At 35.1% G+C, this 24286-nt stretch overlaps 5 protein-coding genes and 1 pseudogene across 16 annotated transcripts; 4 read left to right on the plus strand and 2 right to left on the minus strand.

Annotated features, from left to right (window-relative positions):
- Positions 1 to 333: 333 nt before the first annotated feature.
- On the plus strand, positions 334 to 5796 carry LOC106799047 (FT-interacting protein 3). 3 transcript variants are annotated; one of them, XM_041017218.1, is made up of 4 exons: positions 376 to 1238; positions 1457 to 1528; positions 1620 to 1716; positions 2513 to 5796. In XM_041017218.1, the coding sequence occupies exon 4, from the start codon at positions 3020 to 3022 to the stop codon at positions 5600 to 5602; it is 2583 nt and encodes an 860-aa protein (XP_040873152.1). In that variant the 5' UTR covers positions 376 to 1238; positions 1457 to 1528; positions 1620 to 1716; positions 2513 to 3019; the 3' UTR covers positions 5603 to 5796. The 3 variants fall into 3 exon arrangements, 2 of the variants coding, with proteins under 2 accessions (XP_040873152.1, XP_040873155.1); XR_005892314.1 differs by lacking the exon at positions 2513 to 5796 and having other exon boundaries at positions 334 to 1238; positions 1620 to 2502; XM_041017221.1 differs by lacking the exon at positions 1457 to 1528.
- A 627-nt stretch (positions 5797 to 6423) lies between these two features.
- On the plus strand, positions 6424 to 8151 carry LOC100818500 (xyloglucan-specific galacturonosyltransferase 1-like; annotated as a pseudogene).
- A 1308-nt stretch (positions 8152 to 9459) lies between these two features.
- On the plus strand, positions 9460 to 10703 carry LOC100306570 (uncharacterized). The gene is given in 6 exon segments (NM_001249966.2): positions 9460 to 9535; positions 9620 to 9696; positions 9806 to 9867; positions 10021 to 10139; positions 10217 to 10384; positions 10494 to 10703. Coding segments are annotated over 6 exon segments (504 nt in total). The 5' UTR covers positions 9460 to 9487; the 3' UTR covers positions 10524 to 10703.
- A 685-nt stretch (positions 10704 to 11388) lies between these two features.
- LOC100819033 (uncharacterized protein) lies at positions 11389 to 12749 on the plus strand. The gene is made up of 5 exons (NM_001349906.1): positions 11389 to 11516; positions 11709 to 11997; positions 12114 to 12232; positions 12328 to 12489; positions 12588 to 12749. Exons 2-4 carry the CDS (start codon positions 11920 to 11922, stop codon positions 12446 to 12448), a joined length of 318 nt encoding a protein of 105 aa, NP_001336835.1. The 5' UTR covers positions 11389 to 11516; positions 11709 to 11919; the 3' UTR covers positions 12449 to 12489; positions 12588 to 12749.
- Positions 12750 to 13850: 1101 nt separating this feature from the next.
- LOC100795781 (AT-hook motif nuclear-localized protein 5) lies at positions 13851 to 18571 on the minus strand. Of its 2 annotated transcripts, XM_014776999.3 has the most exons (6): positions 17789 to 18410; positions 17180 to 17671; positions 15785 to 15852; positions 15022 to 15153; positions 14535 to 14693; positions 13851 to 14299 (listed from the first exon to the last, which is right to left on the minus strand). In XM_014776999.3, the coding sequence occupies exons 2-6, from the start codon at positions 17646 to 17648 to the stop codon at positions 14054 to 14056; spliced, it is 1074 nt and encodes a 357-aa protein (XP_014632485.1). In that variant the 5' UTR covers positions 17649 to 17671; positions 17789 to 18410; the 3' UTR covers positions 13851 to 14053. The 2 variants fall into 2 exon arrangements, with proteins under 2 accessions (XP_014632485.1, XP_003517468.1); XM_003517420.5 differs by having other exon boundaries at positions 17180 to 18571.
- A 943-nt stretch (positions 18572 to 19514) lies between these two features.
- On the minus strand, positions 19515 to 22581 carry LOC100305864 (ribonuclease H-like superfamily protein). 9 transcript variants are annotated; one of them, XR_003267733.2, is made up of 9 exons: positions 22425 to 22581; positions 22194 to 22344; positions 22058 to 22115; positions 21809 to 21877; positions 21629 to 21724; positions 21215 to 21307; positions 20584 to 20671; positions 20386 to 20426; positions 19515 to 19779 (listed from the first exon to the last, which is right to left on the minus strand). XR_003267733.2 is itself a non-coding variant. In XM_026129432.2 (9 exons), the coding sequence occupies exons 2-8, from the start codon at positions 22337 to 22339 to the stop codon at positions 20423 to 20425; spliced, it is 513 nt and encodes a 170-aa protein (XP_025985217.1). In that variant the 5' UTR covers positions 22340 to 22344; positions 22425 to 22581; the 3' UTR covers positions 19515 to 19779; positions 20386 to 20422. The 9 variants fall into 9 exon arrangements, 6 of the variants coding, with proteins under 6 accessions (XP_025985217.1, XP_025985290.1, XP_025985162.1 ...); XR_003267739.2 differs by having other exon boundaries at positions 19515 to 19850; XR_003267697.2 differs by having other exon boundaries at positions 19515 to 19860.
- Between the last annotated feature and the right edge of the window lie 1705 nt (positions 22582 to 24286).

Genomic DNA, 24286 nt, shown 5'->3' on the forward strand with positions numbered 1-24286 from the left:
CTAGATTTTAAATGTAAGAAAATAGGGATACGCATCCTTGTTTAATATTTTGTAGTACTTTATCACTAAAATGTGGCAAAACTTCATTTACATAGTGAGATTATTTTGAAGTATCCCACACGATAAAAATGGGGATTTTTAGTAGGATAGACCACGGTTATAAATTAAAATAGCAGACAGAAACTAAGACAATATTTAAAGTGCCTGTACACATCAATTTGGTAGGGGCCACAGACCAACCTCATTTGTTTCAGATTTTTCACCAATCTCCGTTGTATTTGTATTTATTGTCTGTATCTGTATGAATTACTTGCAGTCTTTAAGCTAGGAATGAACACCCATGATCATGATATGAGACAAAGACACCAATGCTAAAGCCTGTTGGAAGAAAAGGCCATATTCTTAAAGTCTGGAAAACAAAGATAAAAGACCAGATGTACATACGGAGATTGTTGTGGCAATAAATGGCCGAATTAAATACTGGAGATGGCATTACAAAGTCAATGGAGCCCATGACGTTTAGCCCAAATTGAAAGGGTAACCCCATGCTTCAATAAAAGGTGTAATTAAATATCTCCCCATGACATTAATGATTCTTGCTAGCAGAAAGTCATTTGTTATGTTATTTATCAGCAAACTCTCTTATTAACTTTCTTGATCAATTGGTTTAGAGTTTGAATTTTGACCTTAAATCACGTTGAAAGATGAACATTTCGTGGTAAGTTCAACTAGATTTTTACAAAAGAAATACCACAGTGCTATGAGCCTAGCCAGCAGCATATCTGCACTTTGGGTTGGTGGTGGCGTGGGTTGGATATGAATGTGATGCGAGGTGTCATACATAAGATGAAGATGGGCGCATGGTAGCATTACCAGATAAGGGAAATGAAAGTTACGGAGTCAGAGTCAGAAGCTGAAGCACGGGTAGCCTTTGTCTTTTGCACCTTGCATTGGAGACAGTGTCTGTCTGTGTTGTTGGCGTTCACCTCTCAGGAGTATAGTAAACCGTAATATAATGCCATTGTGTTTGTTTGTGGTCACCCATTCTATTCAATTTCTAACCTGAGCACTGAGCAGTGAGCACCACCCACTTCTTTTCCCTACTCCTCCCCCACTCAAACATAAACCCACCCTTTTATTTTTTTGTTGCTTCCTCCTTGTCATTTCCACCATAAACGAGGTATTCTTAACTAAGCTCTGGTTTTAAGAAGCAGCTCCACTACATACCAGTCCATAGTGTAAGTTTTTCTCTCCTTTTCTAATTATTTTTTTAATCTTTTACTGTTATTAAAGAGCCTTCATTTTTTATCTGCATCGTGCATGATGTTGTTGTTAAGTCATATTTGTTTATTTATTTTCTTTTAAATTTGTGGGATGAGTCCATTCGCCTACGCAAAGCTCATGTGTGTGTGCCGTGTTTAATGGATCACTAACTTGGAGCTAAAAAAGCATGCAGTGCCACATGCTCATTTCTTTAAATGCGTGTACATAACAAGGGGTTTTGCACATGAGCTAGATTTATGAAGTGGTAAATTTTGACCCCCATTTTGCTTTTCTCCTGCCAAGCCTTTCATATTTGCTTATAGTTTAGTGCTCACTAACTCTACTTTTATTTCTAGTGGCTTTGCAATGATCCCATTGCTCACTGAACAGAAAAGGCAAAGATCTTCTTGAACTTGTTACTCGTTTAGATCCCTTTCAAATCTGCTCTCTAAGGTGATGTATTGGTTATGTAACTCCCTTATTTGTTTCTATTAGAAGTTAGAACTTATGTTACTTCGCTGCTGAGATTTTTTCCCCCATTAAATATATTTTTTGATTCGTTTAATGAAACAGTAGCAGTTACATAGCCCCTCTCCCCAAAATAATCCACTATCATGCATCATAATATTCAGTGCGTTCATCTCCTAATGCAAGCTCTGTTACTACAACCTATAGTTTTGGCCAGTATAGTATACCATCACTCCTGCATCTCACAAAGTCATAGTTTACAAGAGGGACATTGGCACCCTTTCACTAGTTCCTTGTTACAGCCTCTATCTTCCCCAACATCTACTTGTAGAGTAGCAGCTTGCCTCTTGTTCTAATTATGTTTCTTATGGAAATATGCATTAATAAATACTAGTATATACTTGCAGTTGTATATACTTGCAGTTGCACAGATATTTTCATTTTTTTTTTTACTTTGATCAAATTATGTTGATTGTGAAAATAGTCCATCCATGTTGCTAATTCTTCATCACTTTATAGTCTTCCTTTGCTGTATAGATGCATGCTCAACCCTGTATTTGTATAGTATTTGCCACACTCATTACCTTCTTGGACCGAGGCTAAATCTAACTATCACTTATTTAGATGTTTTGTCATGTATGTAAATGTAGATGCAAAATATACGTATTACATATATGCATCAAGTGAGTCATGCAAGATTTGTACTCGTATAGTCTAGCAGCTTTGTCCCATCATTGAGATTTCAGTTGCTTTGTCAAAACATTTTTATTCCTCTATGTAGGTATCTACAGTTATCGTGCTGTTCTCACTAGCTAAAATCTCATTTGGAAATAGAAACCTGACAACCACATTCTGGGAGAGTTGGGTCTGCTTCGGCAGGCGAACTAACAGCGGCAGCGGTGGCCACGTTATTCTCCATGAGTTGTCTCATCCCTAACATGGCCTCCATCATGGAAGCCATTTGCTCTTTCAAAGTCGACATGTCAACTTTCATCTGTTCCTGTGTCTCCTCTTGGTCACCCATCATTCTGACCCTTCTAATCTTCACTATCTCACACTTGATGCCTATGTCCACTGCCATACCAAAGCTACTAACTCCACTTCATTTCTTGGCAAGGTTAGTCTTACCGGGACTTCTTTTGTCCCTTACTCTGATGCAATTGTCTTGCACTATCCATTGGAGAAACGTGGTATTTTCTCTCGTGTAAGAGGAGAGATTGGCCTTAAAGTTTACATCACTAATGATCCAAACATAAAATCATCCATTCCAACTCCTGCTGTTGAGTCCATGCCAACAAATAATTCAAGCTCAACACATGCAGAAGTTCGAGCACCTGCAAGCACAATGACAAACAATTTTCCAAATGAAAAGGTTGATTCAAGACACACATTTCATCATCTCCCTAACACAAGCCATCACCAGCACCAACAGCATTCCTCTGGCTTTGCAGATACTCATTATGTAACAAAGTATGAAGCCGATGCAATGAAATCTGAACCACAACCTATGAAGCTAGTACGCACTGCTACATCAGTACAACCAGTTGATTTTGCACTTAAAGAAACAAGTCCCTATCTTGGTGGGGGAAGAGTTGTTGGCGGCCGTGTTGTTCATAAAGACAAGACTGCTAGTACATATGATCTTGTGGAAAGGATGTACTTTCTGTATGTCAGGGTAGTCAAGGCTCGTGAGCTTCCTGCTATGGATGTTACTGGTAGCCTTGATCCATTTGTTGAGGTGAGAATTGGCAATTACAAAGGTATCACTAGACACTTTGATAAGAATCAGAGTCCTGAATGGAATCAGGTGTTTGCATTTTCAAAGGACCGGATGCAAGCATCTGTACTTGATGTTGTGATCAAGGACAAGGATCTCATCAAAGATGATTTTGTAGGCATTGTGAGATTTGACATCAATGAGGTTCCTCTGAGAGTACCACCAGACAGCCCTTTGGCACCAGAGTGGTATCGCCTTGAGGACAAGAAAGGGGAGAAGATTAAAGGTGAGTTGATGCTTGCTGTTTGGATTGGCACTCAAGCAGATGAGGCTTTTTCTGATGCATGGCATTCAGATGCAGCCACACCTGTTGACAGCACACATGCTATCTCTGCAGTGATGCGTTCAAAGGTCTATCATGCACCGAGGCTATGGTATGTGCGTGTCAATGTTGTGGAGGCACAAGACTTGGTTCCTACAGAGAAAAACCGTTTCCCAGATGTGTATGCCAAGGTGCAGATAGGAAACCAAGTGCTGAAAACAAAGACAGTTCCAGCCCGAACACTAAGCGCTCTCTGGAATGAAGATCTTTTGTTTGTTGCTGCTGAACCTTTTGAAGATCATTTAACTATTTCAGTTGAAGATCGGGTTAGTCCTGGAAAAGATGAGGTCATTGGGAGGATCATCATACCACTGAACTCCGTGGAAAGGCGTGCAGATGATAGAATCATTCATTCTAGATGGTTCAACCTGGAAAAGCTAGTTGCTATAGATGTTGATCAGTTGAAGAAAGAGAAGTTCTCAAGCAGAATTCAGCTCCGGTTATGTCTAGATGGAGGATATCATGTTCTTGATGAGTCAACTCATTACAGCAGCGATCTCCGCCCCACGGCAAAGCAGCTATGGAAGCCACCAATTGGGGTTCTAGAACTTGGAGTGCTGAATGCTGTAGGACTCCACCCAATGAAAACAAGGGATGGTAGGGGCACATCTGACACATACTGTGTAGCAAAATATGGTCACAAATGGGTCAGAACAAGGACCATTGCTGATAATCTGTGTCCAAAATACAACGAGCAATACACTTGGGAGGTTTTTGATCATGCCACGGTTCTTACTGTTGGTGTCTTTGACAACAGCCAGCTCGGGGAAAAGGGTAATGGTTCTTCAAAGGACTTGAAAATTGGGAAGGTCAGAATTCGCATCTCTACACTGGAAACAGGAAGGATTTACACTCACTCATATCCATTGTTGGTTCTTCACCCAACCGGGGTTAAGAAGATGGGTGAACTTCACTTGGCAATACGGTTTTCATGCACTTCTTTAGCAAACATGCTTTACCTATACTCACGACCACTGCTGCCAAAAATGCACTACGTAAGGCCTTTCTCTGTGACGCAGCTAGACATGCTGCGTCACCAAGCAATGAACATAGTGGCGGCTAGACTCGGCCGAGCAGAGCCACCACTTCGCAAGGAAGTGGTGGAATACATGTCAGATGTGGACTCTCACCTTTGGAGCATGCGGCGAAGCAAGGCGAATTTCTTCCGAGTGATGAGCGTCTTCTCTGGTGTGTTTGCTGTTGGAAAATGGTTTGGTGATATCTGCATGTGGAGGAATCCTATCACAACAGCGCTGGTTCATGTGTTGTTTCTCATGCTTGTTTGCTTCCCGGAATTGATCTTGCCCACTGTTTTTCTCTACATGTTCTTGATAGGGGTATGGAACTTTAGATATAGACCAAGGTACCCTCCTCACATGAACACAAGAATCTCACAGGCTGAGGCAGTGCACCCGGATGAGTTAGATGAAGAGTTTGACACTTTCCCTACTAACCGGAGCCCGGACCTAGTGAGAATGAGGTATGATCGTTTGAGGAGTGTGGCTGGAAGGATTCAAACAGTGGTTGGTGATTTGGCCAGCCAGGGAGAGAGGATTCAGGCACTGTTAAGCTGGAGAGACCCGCGTGCTACATCCATATTTATTACATTGTGTCTCCTATCTGCGTTGGTGCTCTATGTTACTCCTTTTCAAGCAGTGGCTGGTTTGGCAGGGTTTTACATTATGAGGCATCCCAGATTTCGCCACAGGCTGCCATGTACCCCAGTCAACTTCTTCCGGCGCCTCCCTGCAAGAACAGATTGTATGCTATAATGTAGTAGTAGTGTATGTGATGTTTCAAACCAGTTTTTTCCCCTATTTATTGTTTTATCTGGTATTGACTGTGTTTTTATTATGTAACGCTTTAGTTGTGATATTCCCAAGCAAGCTCAAGCTGGCCAGACTTCTAATTTGTATGTGGATTGTTTAGCTGCAAATCAGTAAGACTTGAATAGAGTTCTCTTTAATGGTTTTTGGTAATCATGTTATTGATACGGAGTATTCACCGGTTTTGTTGATAATTAATCGACATCGAAGGACCTGCTGGCCACCTTTAATGTTTTGGCCTTTGACTTGCTCTTGTACCTGTAAAATTTAATCAAGATCTTAATTCTTACCAGTTATCTTGAAAACCTGTTTCACTGTAAGTTAATTTTGTTTTCTACGATTTAGAAAAGGTTGAAAAGAGTAGTGGACAATCAACAACGTTTTGACTTTTCAGAAAATCAAACATTTGAATATACCTCACCCGAGTGATCAGGTTCCACCTCCTTGAAAGGATGAACGTTAATTGCATTATGAATGTCAACGCTAAAGCATGCCATTCTCCAAACATATGGTATCTGGGAGCACGACCGCACAACAAACAAATCGTAAAAGCACATCTCGACGTGTACATTATTATTTAGGGAAAACTACTACGTGCTTGCATGATACATGGTATAAGTATTATGATTAAATAATATAAACGTGGCAATTGTAGGAAGGCTTGCTTGCATGATAAAGTATTAGGTGAGAAAACCATGATTAATTTTCCCTCTACTATAAAAAACCAGAAGTAAGGTCTACTAACATTGTTCTCACCCAGAAAATGACAGTGTCTGTATCCAGAAAAGATCAAAATCATCTGGAAAACAAGAGGCTAAACAATCTTACTTTGGCCTCACAATCCTATACAACTTTCTTAGTAGAATTTCAGCTTTAGTCTTCCTTATAATTCTTATCTACATGTGGTCCTCCTTCTCCACCTTAATAACAGGAAACATCATTCATGTTTGCTTTTCCACAAGGAAGCTCAATAGCCTCTATTGTCTGTCTGCAGGCACTCACCCCTCCTTTGAAATGCCAACTTCCGCAAACAATAATAGTTCTACTATTACTCCTGGAATTGATGAAGGTAATGCAACTACTGAACCCGGTAAGTTTCCAAATATCCAATATCTGATTACTACTAGTAGTAGAGTAGATATCAATGATAGAGATGAGAAAGTTGCAAATGCTGTTAAGGTCGTTGAGGAACAATTGCAGCTCCATCGATCCTGGAGGTCAAAGTCAAGCAAAAACTATGCAACTTGTGATGGTCAAGGAATATATGTATATGATTTGCCATCCAAGTTTAACAAGGACTCGGTGGGTCAATGTCATGGCAGAACTTATTTGGCTATTTAAGTAACGAGGGGTTGGGTGAGCCTATAGCCAAGCTTGGGAAAGGGTGGTATAAGACTCATCAGTACTCACTTGAACTCGTATTTCATTCGAGGGTCTCGAAGCATCCATGCAGGGTTTATGATGAAAATGTTGCAAAGCTCTTTTATGTTCCATTCTATGGTGGTTTGGATATCTTGCGATGGCATTTCAAGAACGTGTCAAATGATGTGAAGGAAAGTTTGGCTCTGGAATTGGTTAGGTGGCTTGAGAGATAAGGAGCGTGGAAAAGGAATTCAGGTAAGGATCATGTGATTGTGTTGGGCAAGATTTCGTGGGATTTTAGGAGAAGCAGTGACTCTCCTTGGGGTACTAGATTGTTAGAGCTTGACAAAATGCAAAAACCCATTAAGCTTTTGATCGAACGACAACCTTGGCATGTGAATGACAATGGAATCCCTCATCCAACTAATTTCCACCCGCATTCTGACAATGATATAATCTCTTGGCAACTGAAAATCATTAGATCAAACCGCAAAAACCTCGTCAGTTTTGCTGGAGCAGCACGGGCTGATTCAGAGGACAACATAAGGTCAACATTGATTGACCAATGCACTTCATTGGGTAATGGTAAGTGCCATTTTCTGAATTGTAGTTCTGTTAAGTGTGATGAGGCAGAGTCAGTTATAGAACTTTTTGTGGAGTCTGAGTTCTGTCTGCATCCCCCAGGGGATAGTCCAACAAGAAAATCGGTTTTTGATTCGCTCATATAAGGTTGCATTCCGGTTCTCTTTGATCCCTTCACAGCTTATTACCAATATCCCTGGCACTTGTCTCATGATCATGACAAGTATTCTGTGTTAATGGACAAAAAAGAGGTGGTACAAAAGAATGTGAATGTGGTTGAGAGGCTAACCAATATTTCCTCTAGAGAGAGGGAAAACATGAGAAGGTTTATTACGTATGAACTGTTGCCTGGATTGGTGTATGGGGATTACAACTCTGAGCTTGACAGGTTTCAGGATGCATTTGCCATTACAATGAATAATCTGTTTGAGAGGGTTAGCAGATTAGATGAAGCACATAAGGATTGACTCTGTTCTTCTGTTTATTTGTTTTGATACTTTCAAAATGATATCTAGTGTTTATATTTTATTTTTGCACTTGATGCTCTGTTTGCAATTACTCACTAACAATACTTGCAATTAATAATAAAGTGCAACAATGTTAACTTTTTTCCTTGTTAATTGATTGGGTTTACCTAAATTATTCTCGCTCAATGTATTATGTAATTTACATGTTTCTCCTTTTAAGATTATATATGAGCGCTAAGATTAGGAAGTCTTTTTCAAGTCATAATTGTTGTCCCTGAACTCATTTTTCCCGATTCGGTGGATAATTTTTCTTAGAACATCTATAATGGAGAAATCCACTAAAGTTTGTCTATTAAGGGTTTGTTTGACTTGGATTATAGTGTGAACATCGAGAATATACCATTGCATTCTTGAGATTCTTAATCTAGAAGCTAGTAGAACTACTGATTGCGGTCCTCAAGCTTTTGTTATCTACTTACCTTGACCAATTTAGATGCGAATATTTACCTTGCAGACGCTTTCACACAGTCCAAATCAGATTAATTCCAGAATACAGAGGGAATAACAATAAGAAGAAAAAAAATGATTTGGTTGTAGTACTCTTGAGTACACAAGCATAACTTTTACAGTTTTCTTAAAACTTCAATCATTAAATAAAAATTACAACGAATTACATTAGTTTTTATTACAAGATTCAAATAAAATTAATAATATTCTATAATTTAAATTATAATAGCTATTTATTTAAATTTATCATTAGAGAAATAATTTGTATAATATGTTTATTCAAACGCAATATTTTCATTTTCTAGTAGTCAAAACAAAAAGTGCTGTCCTATAAAAATAAAATAAAAACAAACACAACACTTAGAAAAAAACTGCAAAAAAATTAATTAGATTTATTCTATTTTGATATATTCTTAAATCTATCTATATTGAACCGCAATTGATTTAATGTTATCATTAAAGCGTGGATCAACTTAAGCAGGCTTATTTTATTTTAACTTAATTACAATTATATTTATATTCTTTTAAGGGAGAAATTATATTTATATATCATCTTTTTATTACCACATTTTATGTGATAAGAATAAAATAGAAAGATAGAAAGGAAATGGATAGAAAGGAAATTATATTTATATATCATCTTTTTATTACCACATTTATATATATAATTTTATTTGAAGCGTTATCAATGATGTAAGTAAGTGGTGTTGACACGCATGTCACTTAATTACGCTACGTGGGCATGTGTGAAGCCTCCACGACGCGGAGAGAGGACGTTTTAAAAAGTGGGGCTATCTGGCTGTTGCGTGCATTAACTCAAATCTTAATTATTTCTGAGCACACCCTCCTTCTCATTTTCATTATCTAGCTAGCGTTACCACTTTCAATTTCAAATTCACTCTCAGAAATTAGAATGGCTAGCCAATCAAACACTAAATCAGTTCACGATTTCACAGTTAAAGTATGTTGCTGCTTTAATTTATTTTGCTTACACATTGATGATTCCAGTTATCTCTTGAACCAAAATGATTATGTTTGTTTGCAGGATGCCAGGGGAAATAATGTTAATCTCGCCGATTACAAAGGAAAGGTCCTTCTCATTGTCAATGTTGCCTCACAATGGTACCTATATAATATACTCTCTAATAAATTAAATGCTTTATGCACTTTTGCCCTTAATTTAGTTTTTCTTCCCTATAGTTCATATTTTGATGTTCAATATTTGATGCAGCGGCTTGACTAATTCAAACTACACAGAGCTTAACCAATTGTATGAGAAATACAAAGGGAAAGGTTTGGCCCCCTGTTATTGTTATAGTTTGTTTTTATCCTAGTTCGATCTTCATGTTACTATTATCTTCCTTCACGCGAGCTTATATATATATATACCAACCATGCATAAGGGTCTTTCTTTATCTCTTTGTAATTCTCCTTGATGTCATGTAGGACTTGAAATTCTGGCATTCCCATGCAATCAGTTTGGGGCTCAGGAGCCAGGAACTAATGAAGAGATTGTGGAGTTTGCTTGTACTCGCTTCAAAGCTGAGTTTCCCATTTTCGACAAGGTACGTAGGTCCTGTCCTTAATTAATTCTTCTCACTGATCTCATTCTTAGAATCATCGATCTGTTTCATTGAATTAGGTGGATGTGAATGGTGACAATGCTGCTCCACTGTACAAGTTTCTGAAATCAAGCAAAGGTGGACTCTTTGGGGATAGTATCAAATGGAACTTCTCCAAATTCCTTGTTGATAAGGATGGGAATGTCGTTGACCGTTATGCACCCACAACTTCTCCTCTCAGCATTGAGGTAATTAAGTTCATTTGTATGATGCCAATGCCATGCATGCTACCAATATGTTTATTATTGCTTGCTTTTTCAGATAATGCTAACTTTTTCGTGTTGTTGATATCTGCAGAAAGACATAAAGAAGCTGCTAGATGCATGAATAATGATTAGAATAACATCATGAATGAATAATGTACTGCAGATCAGATATTAATTAGTGGAATTTCCTCCGTATTTGTACTGAAACAGTTGCTCTGCTCATGTACCTCTGAATTACTATTTGCTTGTTCATCTATATAAAAATGTGTATCAATTTATATATAAGCGCAATTCATTGCATAAGGTTCGTTTCGACATGTAAATTGATTTGCTCCTTTCATTCTTACTCACTGCTCAAACGTGACTCTTACTTGCTAGTCCGTCTTCTATTAATTATTATGTGTAATATTTGAAAAATAGATATAAACATTTAATTAAAAGAAATTTTGGTTGTAAAAAGTTATAAATCATACTCTTAACCGAATGATCATTCATCATTCTATTTATTTTTCATTCAGACTGCATATGATAATTTCTTAACGGAATACAATATGCACAATAATGATTTAAAACCACAGATTCCATTATTTAGTCATCTATCATATTTTAACTGGATTGAACGTGTATAGCTTTCATCACCGGTGCATAAAGAGTGGAGAAATTGTATTTGTACGGAATTTTTATGTAATAGAGAGAAATAAAATAAAAAAAAGTGAGATAAATAAATTGATATAAAGCAAATGCAAATCAGCAAAAGAGAATTTTTTTTATTAAAATATAATATTTAAATGCTTTTTTACATGATTTTCAATATAAAAAAAATCTTATAAACTCTTAGCCGGTGCTTTAAGAGCCTCTTGATATAATATAAAATAAAATAAAAAAGCACTATTATAATATTGTGGTCGTACGTAGATACGACGAGAATCGCACCACATGTGATGTCGTTACAGATTTAAACGTTTGAGTCTGAAAATTGAAGAGCTGATGTGTTCCTGTTCCATTTTAACGTGTATGTTCAGTTCTTGGTCTCAAGTTTCATCTTGGGCTGTAGACTGTAGCAAACACCATGACCACCAAGGTTCCAAAATCCGTATACGACTTTGTTGTCAAGGTTGGTCCTCTTATCTGCTTTCCCTCATCTCTGTCTCTGCGTTGAGTGAGTTTATTTATTTGGATGAACTAGGACTCTTACTTTCCTATTTTTGACTTTGGAAGTGAAAGAAATCATTTTTTTTCTTTCTTTCATTTCTAAACATACAATAAATAAATGTTAGACGCCTTAATCTTTAACAATTACTTGCAGGATGCTAAGGGAGATGTTGTAGATCTCTCCTTTTACAAGGGAAAAGTCCTTCTGATTGTCAATGTTGCTTCTCAATGATATCCTTAATCTGTGCTGTGTTTGTTACTTCTTCTTTTTTTTTCCCTGATTGTGCCTTCTAATTAATTTAAAGCCTTGATATTTTCATCTTTTCTATTCTTTTCAGTAACTACTCTCACAGCTAATGTTATAAATGTTGAGAAAATTTACAATATGTTTGGGATTGAGACAGCGGCTTGACCAACTCCAATTATACGGAGCTGAATCAATTGTATGACAAGTATAATTGTTGGTCGTATTCAACAGTAACCATGATAACTTTACTGTTTATCTTTGTTTCTTTCTGTTGTCTTATAAGTATATGACTGGTTTTGTAAACTTAATTAGGCCTGGAGATTCTGGCATTTCCATGTAACCAATTTGGTAAGCAAGAACCAGAAAGCAATGATAAAATTGTGGATTTTGTCTGCTCTGGCTTCAAATCTGAATTCCCCATCTTTCATAAGGTAGGTTGCTATTCTGCTAAATTTTGTTAAGAACCGTGACAATACATGCACTTGTATTACATATCTGTTTCCTTCGTTCTTGTGCTATATTGAAGTGAATGGGGACAACTCTGCTCCTTTGTACAAATTCTTGAAGTCGGGGGAAATGGGGAATTTTTGGTGATGATATTCAGTGGAACTTTTCCAAGTTCGTGGTTGATAAGAATGGACAAGTAGTGGGTCGCTATTATCCCACCACTTCTCCTCTCAGCCTTGAGGTAAAGACAATATTATCCATGAAATTACTTCATATGCTTTATGCTGCTTCTATTAATGTAAGTAATTCTTTTGGCATTCTTTTTCTTTTGTATTGCAGCGAGACATCCATAGCTTCTGGGAATTTCCTGAAGGCAAAAAGATAATTTCTTCCTGAGCTCATTATGCTGCTCCCTTATGTGGTGGCAATGTAATGCAATATGCACAAACTAATGCTTAATCTTACGGACATCATATATACCATGTCCCATGACTTCGTCCATATATCTTCGTTTCCTTTAATTTCATTTCTATCACTCTCCCGGCAATAATCCATATTCCTTCGTTAGTTTCTTAAATCCCCAATATTCCTTGTTAGTTGTAAATAGGTTCACCTATGAAAGTTTCAATTTTAATTTTTTTTTAATGCTGCTTATCTTTTATAAATGCTACAAGTTGAATTTTACCTTCTAAACTCCCAGAAAAATTATTCATAGAGAAGCTTAAAGTACAAAACTAACCATCACTTTAATTCATTACGACTTACAAGCACTATGCAAAAAAAAATAAAAAAATAGACAAAAGACCTTCAAGTTATTAATATTTTGTCGTGTTTTGCTCCTTCAGGTTATGTTTTTAGTGTTTTGCTCCTTAAATGACAAAGAAAGCTACTGTAGAACTAATTAGCCATGTCGAATGCTAATTTTCATTGTAAATTTTATAGTATTAAATTAAAACGACCCACAAGGTATGTTTAAATGGAAGAAATTAAATATACAAATTTTATTATGCTTTATTCGTGGTTATTAATATTTTATAATTATCAAACCTTGAAAATAAACAACCTTGATATCTTACTCCCTCAAAACTAAAATACCCGTACTCTTAATTTCTATACATACATAAATACATCAAGTATTTAAAGATAATAACATTGGAACTCAGCTGGAATAGATATTTATCTATTTCAAAATTTTTGTTGAAAACTCAACTTCAATCAGTATGAGTTTTTTTTAATGTTAAAACATCAATAAATTATGAAACGAGGGAATATAAATTTTAATTGCCTCAACTAATTAGGGGCAACTACACTACCTCCAACTGAACTTTTACCACGAATCTTTATAATCAGCCATTAGCTGGTCATTTTAATATAAACCAGCATTCGTGGATTGTATGGAGATAAATCAGTTTCACATTCCTGCTGCCAAGTTAGATTCGTAAAAGCGCAAGCCTAACCTTTTTGATAGATATAATAATCTATGCAAAAAGTTTGATTGTAAACCTCAATAGATTGCCTGGTTTATTATCACCCCAAGTAACGAATTAATGCATTGAGGTGAGATCCTAGATGTTCTATTAATTAGCACAACATACTTCCCACTTCCATCAAACACTTTTCGCTTCCATTCCATCAAACACTTTTCGCATAGTCAAGACTGTTACTTAACCCCAATCCATTGGTTACAGCATAGGTTAGCGCGAACTAGAGATAGCAAGAGTCACAATGCTCACAAATTCGATTCATTTACAACAAGAGATCTCTATACAAAACTGCAATGTCTCTTATAGAATAATAAATGGTCTTCACCCACGCGTCAAGTCAATACCAGTGTGTGCATGTGCACTTTTCACCTCTACTGGCCTTGATGATGCAGGCCAAATGCCTGGGGCAGGAGAAGAGGTGTAGTTTTGATTAGGCGGAGGAACACTGCCTGGAGAAGCTAACTTATCACTACTCTGAGGCTCTGAACTGGTATCTTCTGTAGTAGTAGTGGTCACTTGTTTAGTCTTTGGCTTGGAGCCCCCATATACGAAACTGCATGCTACCACCTGCACCAACCAAAGTCTCAATTTCTCAAAATTTTGGGGAACGTTTGAATCTAAAGCATGCTAAGATGCACAATAACACAAATCATTATTGAAATTTGAACATCTCTATGCACAATAACTCCTTGCAGTTGCTGAACTTACTGTTCTAGCATGTCTTGGATGAGCATGCAGCATGCAAGAAGAAAAAGAATAATTAGTACAACGAACCAAGATTTTAGGGCAATTAAGAATATACCTGCACTGGGCTTGAAGCAACAAGCCTAGTAACACCACCACCAATAATATGACCATCAGGACTAGAAAGGGAAACACTCATGCCACCTGTTCTATTGTGAGGTCCACCTTCTTCAGCAACCAAGTATGAACCAGACAAGCATAATATTTGAAATCGGCCCTGCAAAAGGTAAAAGATAAAATGTTTATTATTGCATCATAAGAACCAACAACCTAAAGCACTTTAAGCAGTACTCAATCTCAATAGCTGTTGCATAAAGCTGAATTTTTACGCATTACAATACCAGAATTGCCAAAACAAACTTCATTAACCTGTTTTCTTGAACAGTGCAGAACTATAACTAAATCGATTAATTTGCTACACAATAGCAATTTATAACTAAGCTGAAACCAAGGAATGGGGATAGAGATGACAATGCAGAGGATACTTGTGAATAGTGATGCTAAACTTTCTAGTGGTGAAGGTAAGTAGTGTTTAGTTCTTTAACCTCATAAGTGACACCGATGCTAGTAGAAGCAGGCTGGCGCAGAGTGACTGAAGAAATTGTCCCAGTTCCTGTTAAGATGCACACAGCCCTTGGTCTCTGCCGTGCAAATGACAATAACTTTGCTACAATGTCCTGAAACAAAGAAAGTATCATTCAAGGAACTTCTAAACTAATGTGAAATAATAGGTAACAATCTTGAAGGTTTACATGATGAATACAGCAATTATGCTTATTATTTGAAGGTTGAAAATCAAATTAGATTATTACACCAAGTATCATTAGTTGCACGCAATCAGAAACCACATTTATGTGTGATGCAATCTTCTGCAGTTTATATTCCATTGATAATCCAAGAGATCAAGACTGTGACTATTCAATCCTTGTGTGCATTCAGCAATTGCCAATTATACAAACCCTCCACGAGGCTTTCATGTCATGAATGGAAAAAGAAAATAATTATATCAATATCAATATTATTAAGAATAATAGAGAAGCACCCTGTAGTTTTTTAAGAAAATATCCAATGTTACTTTTCGGATGCTTTTTGGAAGTTTGTAAAGTACAGATAACTTTTCTTGGTTAGGCAAGTCAGGTTTATTTTTCTTCTGATGTTTGATGCTGCCATTGATTTTGGAGTCACTAAAATTTTAAAAAACTCCACACGAGCCCAAACAGTTATATATTTAGGATTTATTAAAAAAAGAGAATTAAACAAATAATCAAAACCAATAGCTCTTACGAAATAATGGAAGAATATAACTACCTCGTCAACTCCAACGGTGATAACATGAGGTGAAAAAGCCAGTCCTGCAGAACTGTTCATCCATTCACCTAGGAAGAGAAGAACAGAAGCACTGTTAAAAGTTACAAACTTCATAGCAAAACAGATAAAAGATAGCATTTCCAATTACTACTGTGAGTTACCATCAAAATAATAATAATAATAATAATAAAACAATTGCGCCAGAAAGGGAAAGGTAAAGTGAAAAACTAAGCGTCTGGGTTTTCATGGTTTCTAAATTCTTTTGGGATGATGGGTGAATCTAGACCAGAAATTTGAATCAAATCAGAACTGCCAAGTAATTAAGTAATGCAGTCTGTATAAAAGATCAACATTAGAATCATGATAGTGGAAACTTGCTTCTGTTTAAGCACATGTTTGAGAACCCGCAGTAAGTATTGTGATTTGTGCATAAGATCAACATGACAAATCATGATAATGGACAAACTTGCTTCTGTTTAACAAGCATGTTTGAGAACCTACTTTTTTTTTTAATTCTTTTCAATATCTATCTCAGGAAGCTCGCAAAAGAAATATTGTTTTTCAAAATAAGCAGAACCAACACGCACTAATTGGCTTATTTCAACTATAATAAATGTCCAGGAAATCCATTATTATAATGATTACCAATTCAAGGATTCTTAAAGCAGTATTTATGACAAAGAAGTAATGAGATAACAATAACTTGGAGTCCTGGACGACAAACATAAAGCACAAAAATGGCAAAAAATGGAAAAAATATTCCAAACAGATAAAAGCAAAAGAAAAGAAGAAAATAGAAATTGTAACTTTAAACAATAGTGCGTGTAGAAATGGAAAAATAACAGTATGAAATGAAATGAAAGGATACACATCCACAGACTTTCTTTGGAACTGGAAGATTATAAATGACAGTCAAATGAGAAACTCAGTCAGGATGTTAATCAGAAACTTATACAGATATCAATTTTTTAATCACCAAATAAGCATAAAATCAGATTTTAACAACTTCATAGTTTGTTATACATGTACATGTATTTTATCATAATCTCATCCATTAATTTTCTCAGAGAAAATACATAATTTATGTCTCCTAAATATGTTTTAACTATATTGCTTTGATCCCAATTTTTTTTTCATAATACCCCAAAAGGATGAACTCAAAACTTAAAAGCAAGTTAACAATTTCAATAGGAAAAACTTGTCAGCGAGCTGTCAACTTCAGGACCAAAGAAACAAAGTAACATCTTTTGGGGACCTCATCAACAATTATTAACACCCCACTTTTCTCTTTCAAATGATAGTATCACTTTTGAGAAGCTAAATCCGAATATGTGCAGATCAAGTAATCAACAGGAAATGATAATTTCAAACTCTCACACAATTATAAAAAGGTACCTAGAGTGGCAAGCTGTTGCTTCCTTCCACTTCCAGGTGGGCGCCCTCTGGGCCGTTTCTCCGAAGAAGTGCCTGATCCCGGCGTGGAACTAGCAGTGGCAGACATGGGAGAGAGCATCAATGAAACAGATCCATCAGGGCCATACTTCCTAGGCCTCCCTCTTTTCTTCTTCACAGGCTCACCAGAAGAAGGTCCTCCACCTCCACCATCAGGAGAGGAACCTATGTTAATGCCATGACTAAAACTAGCATGCTGAGGCTGAGACTGAGAATGAGAATAAGAATGAGACTCTACTTTAAATGCAGAACCTGGAGAGACATTTGACAAAGCTCTAAAGCCAGAGGGTGGTTGAAACCCTCCACTCTGTGTCCCAGTTCCTGGACCAGACCCACTAACCCCTCCTCCTCTATGCTGCATGTAATATGGAACAGAGCCACCAGGAAATGCCATGCCTTCTCTCCCATCCATGCATTTACTGACAGGTCTGTCAACTGTGATAATTTCTTCTTAATTTTTCCTCCTCAACCCCAAATCCTTTCACTAATGCTAACTTCTTAATTAAACTAAGAAACCAGTGAAGATATAAAAGCAGGGGTTTAGCTAGGTACCCTTCGACTAGTCAAAAGCAAATAGCTTTAACAATGATGGAAAAATTAGATCTTTAACCCAAACGCAAAGAAGAAAGAAGAGGATCTACAGCCCAGAAGCTCGCTCCAGAGATTCAGGTAACAAGCTCAGAGATCATGTCAAGTGAATGCAAGAAGAACAAGGGTCTCGTTTACCTAGAAACACCACAAAGAAGATGAGTTGTGAATGCCCAAAAGTTAAAGAAAATAAGAGAGGAAGTGGTTTTAGAGGTGAAAAAGAATCAGCATTGAAAACCCCATGGCAGAGGTTAGCGAGGGAAAATGTAAAAAAAAAGAAGAAAAAAAGCAGGGGCTTAGATTGAGAAGAGAAAACTGAAACTAGCAAGGGTGGGAGTTGAGTTTCTGAATCATGTCCGTAACAGGTTAAGAAAACAAAACCCTAGATTTGAAAATCTAGGGTTTTGACAGAGGAATGCAGGCAGTGTAGGAGTGGGGTGGTGGAAAGGAAAGGGGGAAGAAAAGACAAAGAATGGGACTTGACTTCCTTCACTTGGGACTTAAGACGAGAAAGGGGAAATTAAAATAAATAATAAGAAAGAGCATTTGAATTAAAGTGTTGAGTTGAGAGAGTATGTGACCGAAAATGGCTAAAAAAATAAAATAAAAAATGAAGAGTGAAGACTAATGGGAGGGGAAAGGAGAATAGTGGTGTCAATTTGGAGGGACAGTGTGGGCCCACCAAAGTGCCAAACATAGACCAAATGTCCTTTTTCGTATAACCAATGGTCAGGCCACTCGCCCCCCCCCCCCCCCCCCCCCCCTTCAGCCTGCGGAATCAACACTTATATCATCATTCATTGTTTTATTTTTGAAGTTTTATAAATTTAATTTTAACTAATAAAATATTTTTTAAATTATTTTATCTTTTTATTAAATTTTAACTAATAAAATATTTTTTTAAAATTGTTTTATCTTTTTATTAAATTAGTTTTTATCAAATTACCTATAATTCTATTTTTTTACACTAACCTCTCTTTAATTAAATTTAAAAATATTATACTAATATATTTTTATATGTTTGAAAACACCACACTGGTACTTTCATTAATACATCCCCAAATTTTACATTAATACTCCAAAAATAAATGTAATAGTTAAAAAAAAAATTATTTGTATCATTATACGAAACCTAAAGAAATATTACAGTAATTTTTATAAAATTTATTTTGATCTTTTATTTTAAAATTCCTTTTAATCTTTTCATATCTTAAATATGGGTTAATAATATCATTTCAATAGAGAAGTAGTTTTCAATTTAAGAGTACGATTTTAAACTTCTATTTATTTATTAAAAAATGTAAAATTTGTCATGTTATTTATCTACATGAAAATCATGAATCACAGCTAAAGTTCAAACATAAAACACACAATTAGTTTGAAAATGGCATAAAAGTAATTTGCACGATCAATTATAAAAGAATCTGATGTTACAATTTTAAGTTTTTCACTTGCTAATATTTTTGTTGTTCATCACTTCTCGAAAGTGAGATTTTGCTTTGACATCAGCCAATTAAAGAGAATTACATATGTTGAGATTAAATGAAAAAATATTTGTTGGAAAAAGTTAATCTCATAAATGAGATTAGCTTTGACTTTCGTTCGACGAATACTTTGATTTTAAAAATAAAAAAATACAAGGAACAAGGCATCGAGCTTAACTTGAGAACCAAAGACGCTTTTTAGCATAATGGAGTTGCAAAAAGAACGAACAGTGCCTTCGATAAAATAATTGGATGCCTGATCTCTCATACAAATTTTCTGACAATCTATTCCAAAGAATAAATTAAAATCGAGGATTTTCTGTCTCTTTTGATTTTATCTACAAAATCACATTTAACGTGGGAATTTTCTACATGCCTCTAACAGTTTAACCAAAATCTTATGATTATCCAATGAAATTAAATGAATCTAGCCAGCACGTTGCTTGCATCTAAATTGATACCAGCTCAAGTCTACAAAATATGAATGTGATGTTGATGTTAGATCTCCCATTGAGCAACTTTTCCCTTCCCCTACTTTGGTGCTTAATATACCTCAATGTAACAAAAAACAAAGACAATTCCAGTGAACAGTGATGAAAGTTACAAGTACAAGTATTTCAGAAAATATATCATCATGCCAAAAGACAAATCATAAGTATTAAAGAAAACGTTTTTACTTTTACTCTCAATTCAATCAATCATATAAAGCATTGAATTTCACAAATGAATTCAATGTTTAGTGCAAGAAAAATGCAACAAATTAATCCAAGTAAGTTATGTAGTCTACAGTTTTGTTTTCAGTTTGTAGATAAAACTCGGTAGTCTGTACAGATTGCATTACTAACCTCTGTTAATAATTACTACTGGAATTGAAAAGGAAGATACAAGACCTAAGTTTCTCTTCTTATCAAATCATAATGAAGAATTAACTAAGTCCCCACACTTAACTTTTTCATTAAGGTTGTCAACTAAACCTAATCAAACTGAACGGTAACATGACTAATTCCATTTTAGCTACAGAATAGAGAATGCAAATATAGGAAAATATAAAATCCATTATACTGTCCTCCAACCAACCTCAGAGGTATCTAGTTGTGATTTCTGATGCATGCCTTCACCTGTATAGAAAGAGCACTAAGTTGTCAAATATTGAGAAACTTATAAAGAGAAAAGATACATAAAAGTGAAAAGGAAAAGAGCCACTATAGCAAATTACTAGTTTTGAGAAGTAGCAATCATGTAAAGACAGAGGGTATAAAAGAGTTTGAGACTAACATTAGCGGGCTTGAAAAATAATATTATTAAGAGTTCCTTACTCCGTTGCTTTCAGCTTCATTTTCCTGTTGACAAAATCCAGGTACCCCTAGAAAATACCAACATATCAGTAGATGTAAACTAAACCTAATTCTTTAGCTCAACATAACATACAGCCTAAAATATAAGAAAATCTAAATGATACGTTTATGTAGTTTGGATTAAATTTCAGAGTCCCTTACAAATGAAAGAGGGTTGCTTCCTTAAAAAAATTGTTTTTGATTGAATTTAATGCCTAACAAAACCCAGACAGAAAATACTGGTGCAGTAGAAAATAGTCAGATGGCCAAGTAGTAGAGGATGTGGCCCAATAATTGCAGAGATGGAAATCATTTATTCTTCAGTTCAGGGCTCTCATTGTCATAAATATCCCTTACAAAGAATTGCAAAATAATAAATAAACCATGTCCTACTTCAGAAAAACTATGCACAAATCAATTTGAGGCCTCGCTGGCTCAATGCATTCGTATTATGCTTTCAGTACAATTGCAAATGAAGAGAATACACTGCCTTTACCAAAATGAATAACATGAGACCAGAAGTATAACAGCCCAATAGTATATTATGTCAAGAAGAAGGCCAAAGAACTCACCTGAAGTATTCCTACTGCAGCAAACTTGTCTAGCATAGTCTTGGAGAGAACTGGATGATTCAAGTTCAAAGGCTTTAACAGCAATTCCACATTCTGCAAACAAAATTTAACTTCAGATTTTGCCTCAATTTGGAGTTTATTTTGCTGGATGAAATAGGTAACTTTATGAACAATGTGGTCTGTGATTTAAATCCAGTTTTTCAATTTTCTTTCCTTCATTAACTTAATCGTTCTGTAAATCTTTTCATCCCATATAGCAATGTTCAACTTCAATAAGCAATATTTGTTTCACACTTCATAGATATTTAATTCTTTCAACAGTGGTAGTCACCAAACAAGGGAAAGGCTGTAGTCATGTTGGAAAATCAGACTTGAGACAATATTTAATTCATAATAGCAAACATGTTAATCCACCTTTGACGTGAAGCTCTCATTCCAGTATGTATACTTTACACCTTCAAGCATTTTTGTTCTACAGAGGTTATCAATGAAGACCTTCACTTGCATAGCCTGACAAAAAGTAGAAAAAAACGTAAGAGTAGAGGAAAAACAGTAAATACATGGTACATGGATGGTCAAAGAAATGGGACTCACATCAGAAGACACTTGATGTTTGTCAAAAGGGATGCCAATAACAAAGCCCTTCAAGGAATATTTAGCAATCTGCATAAAAAACAGCTCAAGTCATCATAACATGCTTGGGAGTATTATTGTTCAAATCACTACATTGTACCTATAAATACATCATATACATTACATACGTGTGGTAAAACACGGAACAAGTGAAAACACCAAAGAGTAAGCAAATTTGAATGGAAAGGAAAAGAGAGAAGAAGATCTGACCAGACTCTCTAAATCAGAAGCCATTAAACTAATATTTGTCTTCTTCCTGACGAGAACGCTGAGGCATTAAACATAGGAAGCATAAAAATGAGGAAATAATAATAAGTAAGAAAGAGTGATAGGTAGGTAGGGGTACTTGAAAGGTGAAGCAATATTGTTATCAAAGTCAGAAAGAGCAAGGCCAACATATTTATCCCCGACATCCAAACCAAGCAACCTTCCGCGCTGAGGAGTTGTATTCTTCAAATCATGAAACAATGGCAAGGGCTTCATGTACCTCATTTTATCTACCCATCACATTCAAAGCTCAGAGTCTCGCTAGGGCTTTTTATTCAAACCAAAACATAAATAAAAAGAGGAAAGAAACCTGTTGTGGTGAAGATATCTGTAGTCGGAGAGAGTGCCGCTCACCTCCTGCTCTCGCTCTCTTCGTACACCACCGCCGTCGCGGGTCGTGGCAAGTAACAACTATGAACCACAACGACTTCTTTATTCTTTTATTATAAGAACATAAATAATCATTTTTGTCATATTTTCTGAGGGTTGTATTGGTTTAATAGAAATTTATTAATATTTTCCTTCAATCTATAATTGTAATATTTTTATTTTCCTACTGACAACGGATAAAAGTTAATAGAATAAATAAATTTGTTAGAAATTTAAAATTTAAATTTCTATGATTTGAAGACAAATAATTGAGGATGAAAATAATATTTTACTCTTATAATAATATTATGCAAGGTTCATTACACTGATTAATGAGCTAGTAGATAAAAGATTTTTAATACTGAAAACTACTGTAAGGTGTATTTGTAATACTAGTACTATTTTATATAAAAAAAAATCTACTTTATTTGAACAATATTTTAGAATTTAGATATTTATTTACACTCTTAATATATTAATACTAAAGTATATTTTATTAAATATTTTAAATTTTAATTTTCATATACCTACGGTGTAAAGATTTTTATAGTATCATTAATTACAAATTAGCATGACTTTTAAAGTCACTATCATAAAAAAAAAAAGAAGTTTTCATCATATTAAATTAATATTTTAATATAATAATGTTTTATTAAAAGTAGTCAGGGAATTGTAATCAAGGCACCACTTTATCTCAAATGAATCAACTTTATGAAAGAAAATTAATTGGATGTAAAATAAAAATCTTAAATATCACTTAATTACACACAAAAATAAACTGTAATTAAAAATTATAGTTATACTTGAAAAAATATTTAATGCTTCATAAATTTTATAAAAGAAAAACAAAAGTTTTTAAGATGTGACTTAGAGAAAAGTTAAAATTTTAAATATATTTTTTATATTTAAAATTTGGCAAGCATAATATTATTATAGTGATCATTTTGACACAAATTAAATTAATCAAATATGCCCATGTGTTGTATTGATCATAAGAAAGTTATTTTATATTAGGAAATATTCTTTTTGCATTATTGATTTTCTTAGAAGACATTATTGATTATTTATAACTTATTTAATTAATATTATATTTAATAAAATCTTTTTTATTATTTAAGAAACCAATGACTGAGATGGACTCAGAAATTGCTTAGTGCGTGTTTGAATTTGCTTTGATGATCCATGTTTTATACAAAAACACGTTAAATTGGTCAAAATAACATGAAAACAAATATTACTTGCTTCAACTTGAAGCACCCCAGAGACAAATGGTATCAAACACGCAGTTTGAAGTTGGTCATGTATCATTACCCACCTTGTCTCAAATTAGTTAGGGAGATCAAAACTCTCGCAAAAGGATTGGTAATAGCTTATAAGTTATACTCCATGCATTTCGTGAAGCTAATCAATGAGTAAAATTTCTTGCTAATTTAGGTCATCGGAGTATCTACTAGTGCATTGGGTTTGGATCATCCATCTCAACCTTTTATTCTATTTCTAATGAGGTCACATTTTATTTCCTTGTCTTTTGACCTACTTGTTATATTTATGAACCTTTCACCTGTCTTTAATTTATTTATTTTTAATTTTCATCATAAAAATGCTAAATGTTATCTTCGTCATTTTAAAAAAATCTTTTCATTATATTTAATTTATAGAAATAAAGACTCTAAAAGGAGACAATTTATTTGTTAGAAACTAAATGTAAACATTATCTTATTTACAGAAACCAAACATTTAATCCAAAAAAAAAAATGGATGAATGATTCTTACCACTGTTTTATCTAGTTTCCCCCATAAAAA

Source organism: Glycine max, chromosome 1, assembly GCF_000004515.6.
Source record: "Glycine max cultivar Williams 82 chromosome 1, Glycine_max_v4.0, whole genome shotgun sequence".
Classification (NCBI taxonomy): domain Eukaryota; kingdom Viridiplantae; phylum Streptophyta; class Magnoliopsida; order Fabales; family Fabaceae; genus Glycine; species Glycine max.